The 6,089-nt window shown below is 43.2% G+C and overlaps 1 protein-coding gene across 1 annotated transcript; it reads left to right on the top strand.

The window, feature by feature from the left end:
• Positions 1–631: 631 nt before the first annotated feature.
• On the top strand, positions 632–2,323 carry LOC131854714 (uncharacterized). The gene has a single exon (XM_059205856.1). It carries the CDS (start codon positions 632–634, stop codon positions 2,321–2,323), a length of 1,692 nt encoding a protein of 563 aa, XP_059061839.1.
• The last annotated feature ends 3,766 nt before the right edge of the window (positions 2,324–6,089 follow it).

Raw genomic sequence — 6,089 nt, 5'->3', positions numbered from 1 at the left:
TATCTACATTGACATCGCTGTTACTCCAGTCAGCTCGTGACCACGGCTAGTGCAACCTAGTCGAAACGTCAAGAGAGGTCGACCTTTATTTGCCATAGAATTATTCGTGTTAATAATTTAAATAAGATACATGAATCGTTACAATTATTGCTAAAATCTGTTTCTTGATAACGCAAGTCAGTCGAAACTATTTTATTATAATAAGGAGATTAGTTGTGAAGAATTGCGGGGAAAGACTACTAACTAGGACGGATTTAACATGAAGGAAGGAAGGAAGGAAGGCAGTGGATCACGCATAAGTAATATCACAATCATTCCATTATATGCCACGCACGGTACGGATAATGCTGCAGCGTTATCCGAAGGCTTGAGAAAAAAGGTCGAGTAATTTGTCTTTACTTAAGGGATTTATGTCCGGATATCTAGTGGCAGCACTTGGATACCGCATGAATTGTTCATTACCATCGATTAACTCTGTCCGATTCTGTGTCATGTTGTTTTAAAATATCATGATATATAATAAAAATAATAATATAATACCAATAGTCCTCACATCCATAGGTATCATAATAATAATAACAATAATAATAACTAGCTAGCCGATAGAGTTCGGTACATACAGCGCTCTGGTATGTTTAGCGCGACCGAACTCGAACGATATGAAGTTGTTCCAGAAGCAGACCCCACGACCATGGAGCAACCCATCTCAGACGTGCTACCTAACGTAGAGATGGTTGCCGAAAGGCCTTCAGAAGCGGATGCGGACGGAACAACTTCCCAGGATATAGAGCATATGAGGAGCATACTAGAAGGGGCGATTCTAGAGATCCGAAGAACTCACCTCGAAGAGAGACCGAAGCTGCCCCGGATACATCCAAATGTGGCGACGCGGGATGCCATTGAGGCCGCAAATGGACTGCTGCCTCAATACCTTGAGGGCAGCGGTGACCTGGGAGAGACGAGTTCAATCCTGTTTGGCGCTGCGTTGGCAGTATGCCGATATACCGGCGCAAAAATGCCCCGGGCTGGACGTAATATCCAAAGGGATAATGCGAAACCAGCCTGGAAAAGAAGGATTGAGCGACGGATCACCCAGGCCAGGGTCCTCATTGGCAGACTGCTCTGCTTCAGGGAGGGCAATACACGCCCGAGAATTATGCGCTCCGTAAAAAAGGCCTTTGCTGGGACAGGTGTACGTCTGTTCCAGCCGGACTTCGGACAAAAACTTACGGAGCGTATAGATGACCTGAAGCAAAAGGTCGCTGCATGGGGGACGCGACTCCGACGGTACTCTGAGAGGGTCGAGAGGTATCAACAGAATCGTCTCTTTACGAGTGATCAACGGAAGTTTTATAGAAACTTGGAGCGCCCAAAACTACAGCCCACAGGACAAAGACCCGAGACAGCCAATTTCGTCGCCTTCTGGCGACAGCTGTGGTCTGAACCTGTGGAACATGAGGAGGGCGCATGGATGCACGGTGTTGAGGAAGCATGTGCTCGAATAACACCGATGAACGTCATTGCCATTACGCAGGAGGACGTGGTTGCTGCGATCCGTCGGGCTCCGAACTGGAAAAGTCCGGGAATCGACGGATTGCAACACTACTGGTTAAAGGCGTTCTCGGCCAGCCATGCAACCTTAGCCGTGCAATTCCAGAGTGCCCTCGAAAACAGGGCGCTCCCGAACTTCCTTACAACCGGGATCACTCATTTAGCTCCTAAGACGGACGATACCGCGGATCCATCTAAATATCGCCCCATAACTTGTCTTACGACAATATATAAGACGTTAACATCTGTTCTGAGCGCTAAGATCTCTCGTCATGTGTACGAAAATAAGATCCTATCTAGCGCTCAGAACGGATGCAGGGGCGGTAGCCGCGGATCGAAGGAGCTTCTCCTCATTGATGCTGTCGCTGGCCAAGTGGTTAAGCGGAACCGTCGGAATTTCTCCGCTGCTTGGATAGACTATAAAAAGGCGTTCGATTCCGTGCCCCACTCATGGCTTCGGAGGATACTCGAGCTGTACAAGATCGACGGTACGGTTCGGGTGTTCCTGGAGACATGCATGGGGCAATGTACGACGATCCTGTCTATCCAGGGCGAGCGATTAACGGATACCGCTGACCGGATTGAGATTAAGAGGGGAATATTCCAGGGCGATTGTTTGAGTCCACTTTGGTTTTGCCTGTCCCTGAATCCTCTCAGTACTTTACTGGAGAATTCGGGGACTGGATTTCAGTATCGGAGAGGAGGTACACGAGTGCCTCACCTTCTGTACATGGATGACTTGAAACTACTAGCTCCGATGTCGAACGCCTGACGGAGCTGTTAAATATTGTAAACGATTATAGCAGCTCTGTTAGGATGGCACTCGGAATAGACAAGTGCGCGGTTCTCCATGTGCAGAGGGGACGGGTCAATCAAACTGAAGGGATCGTTACAGATCCCTCCAACATCAAAACCCTCTCCGAGGCTGAAACATACCGGTATCTGGGCATGTCACAAAACATCGGTGTGAGGGAGACGGATATGAAACAGTCAGTCCGTGAGGAAATTTTTGCGCGCCTTACAAGAGTACTGAAAAGTTCCTTGTCGGGTGCCAATAAGATCCGAATATAACGGCTGGGTCATTCTCCTTTACACTTTTGGCGTGCTCAGATGGTCTCAAACCGAACTCGAAGCCCTGGATCGAAAAGTCCGCACAACTATGACCCTCCATAGAATGCATCACCCGAAATAGTCAGTCATGAGGCTGTACATCCCGCGGAAGGCTGGTGGTCGAGGCTTGTTAAGCGTTAAGACCATGCACAACCGCGAGATTGACAGTCTCAGGACATATTTTCTGAAGAAAAGAGACGAGGGTTTGCATAGAGAGGTCATAGAATGTGACAAAGGATTCACCCCTCTTTCTCTGGCTAAAGAGGACTGGCGAAAACCCGAAGTCCTGGGTACCTCTCAGCGGGAGGCCGTATGGAAAGAGAAAGAGTTGCATTCTTCAAAGCCCTTCACGGGCCGTACGTCAACACGAAGACCTCCGTGCACTGGCTACAGTTCGGTGATCTCTTCGGAGAGACCGAGGATTTTGTCTGTGCAATACAGGATCAGGTGGTTAAGACGATTACCGAAAGCACATTCTGAAGGATGGCACTGAGGACATCTGTCGGGCATGTCGCCATCCCGGAGAGTCACTCAGACATGTGCTTTCGGGTTGTTCATCTTGCCAACACTGAGTACTTGCACAGACACAACCAGGTAGCCAAAATACTCCATCAAGAACTAGCTCTGAAATACGGCCTCGCGAATGAGAGGTTGCCGTACTATAAGTACGAGCCCCATCCGGTCCTCGAAAGCGACAGCGTCAAGCTCTACTGGGACCGATCCATCATCACGGACAGGACCGTTCTTGCGAACAAACCTGATATCGTGGTGATGGATCGGGCACTTTCGAGGGTGTTTTTGGTGGACATCACCACACCGCATGACGAGAACCTCGTAAAAGCCGAAACTGAGAAAAAGAGAAAGTATCTCGACCTGGCTCACGAGGTGACCGAAATGTGGGGGGTGATGTCCACCGAAATCATTCCAATCGTTATGTCGGTGAACGGTCTTATCCCAACCAGTCTGGAACAACATCTCAGACGGTTGGGATTCCGGGGCGGTTCACTCCCAGGAAAGATGCAGAAAGCGGTGCTGTTAGATTCTGCCCGCATTGTACGCCGGTTTCTCTCCCTGGGGCCCTGAACTCCGGCCGACTGTGCTTCTGCCGGGGGTATGTTGCCATCTCCTCTCCTTAAGAGGGGAGATGAGAATTTTTGGAAAAAAGAAAAAAATAATAATAATAATAATGTTGCCATCTCCTCTCCTTAAGAGGGGAGATGAGAATTTTTGGAAAAAAAAAAATAATAATAATCTCAGGACAATTCACACAGCGCCATCTAGACCCAAGTTAAGCTAGCTAAAGCTTGTGTTATAGGTACTAGACAACTGATACAAATACATAGATTTTTTTTGTAAATATACGTATTATACATAGAAAACACCCAGACCGATATAAACAATCATACTCATGAATACAAATTTTGTGCCGTACTAGTAATCGAACCCGCAACCACCGGACGTAAAGCGGTGTGCTAGACCGCTAGACCACCGAGGCCATCAATTACGTCATACCTAATCACAGTTTGAGACAATTCAAATTCAAATTCAAAAATCATTTATTTATGTAGGACATTTTAGTACCGTTTATGAGGGTCAAGTTATTACATTAACAATAAAAAAAAAAAAAAAAATTTCCTACCGTCCAGTCCGGTATATAGATCCAATTGAGAAGAACTGGCAAGAAACTCAATTGAATTACTTTTTAAAGATAGTTTATTTACAACGTATATTTATATAGGTGTCTATATCTAACATTAAATGAAAATCCTGTGCATGAACAACTATTGCCATGCACACTCGTCATTCAAGTAATCGTTTAGTGAGTAATAGGCTTTGCTCAGTAAATATGATTTAACAGATGTTTTGAATTTATTTAAGGGTAATTACTATATATCCTTTGGTATCTTATTATAAATTTTTATACCTATTCCAATAAAAGACCTATTAACTTTTTCTAAACGATACTTGGGGACAGCAAGTTTGTCTTTAAATCTAGTATTAATATTATGAATATTGCTGTTTTTTGGAAATAAGTCAAGATTTTTATGAACATAAGGATATTTAAATATATAAATTGAGAAGCAACGGTGAGAATATTTGCTTCTTTGAATTTCTAAAAATTTACAATAACATATTGTAAATTTTTATACCTATTCCCATAACAGACCTATTGATTTTTCCAAAACGATACTTGTTGAGTTCTTAATTAAATTTACAATTAAACACTCTACATTACCCTTCAAAAGGTTTCATTTTGAATACCTTTAAAACTGTCTGATAAAGCTCACAATAACACACAAACACATACACACACACATACACACACACTGCACTTACTTGGTTTCGGCCCGTAAGTGTGGTACGCCATAAACCCATAAAGCGTAAAAAAAACTAACAAAAGCTAATAGTGTTAATAAGACAACTACTATAATAATTAAAACCAAACATTACAATTTGACAGCCTCTGTGGTCTAGTGGTTTAGCACATCGCTTTACTATCCGATAGTCGTGGGTTCGATTCCTCGCACGGTACAAATAATTTGTATTCATGAGTATGATTATTTGTATCGGTCTTGGTATATTATATGTATATTGAATTTCTTTGTAATTTTGGGGGTATAATAAGTTCCTCAGTTCAATTTGCCTCTATGGTCTAACTGACCTGACCTCAAGATCATTCTATCATCCTCCACTGGTGCCCCGCCAGCGTAAACCGTCAGCGCAGGCGGGTGCATAATTCCTTAATTATAAACTAAAAATATTCTCACAGAATCGAACACTGAACCAATATGTCTAACCACTGCACTATCAAGATTATGAAATACATAAATATAATACAGTGAAAGAACACGAGAAGAAATAAATGACGTCCCCAGATAAAGTCTCGCAACTATGAAATAACTTTGGTACACTAGTTAAAAGTTTGTGACGAGATTTCGTCCCCGACATTTTATTAACTCCGTTATTTCTATGAGGCAAAACAAAGAAATAATGTCACCTACAACAAATGACAAAGTTATTTTAATAAAAGGCGGGACTTTGGACAAAGTCGTTTGTACAGTTACATTTGTCGGGTCTATTTTTTGAGTTGACCCGCGTAACTTCGTCATCACGCTTACTTGACATTTATCATTACATGACTATGAGTTTTTCTAGTGTGTAAAGTTTTATCAAAATCCGTTCAGTAGTTTTTGCGTGAAAGAGTAACAAACATCCATCTATACTCACAAACTTTTACGTTTATAATATAAACTAACTTTTGCCCGCGGCTTAGCTCACATTAATTTATTCCCTTAGTGGTGGAATTTATCAAAATCTTTTCTTAGGGGATGCCTACGTCATAGTAGCTTCATGCATGCAAAGTCTCAGCCCGATGGTTTAAAATTAACAAAGTTTCGTACATACTTTCATCCCCTATTTTATCCCCT

This window comes from Achroia grisella, unplaced genomic scaffold, assembly GCF_030625045.1.
Source record: "Achroia grisella isolate CSIRO2021 unplaced genomic scaffold, CSIRO_AGI_Agris_v1 utg1062, whole genome shotgun sequence".
NCBI lineage: Eukaryota > Metazoa > Arthropoda > Insecta > Lepidoptera > Pyralidae > Achroia > Achroia grisella.
The sequence above is the reverse complement of the archived record's forward strand: the minus strand, read 5'-3'. Positions and strand labels throughout refer to the sequence as shown.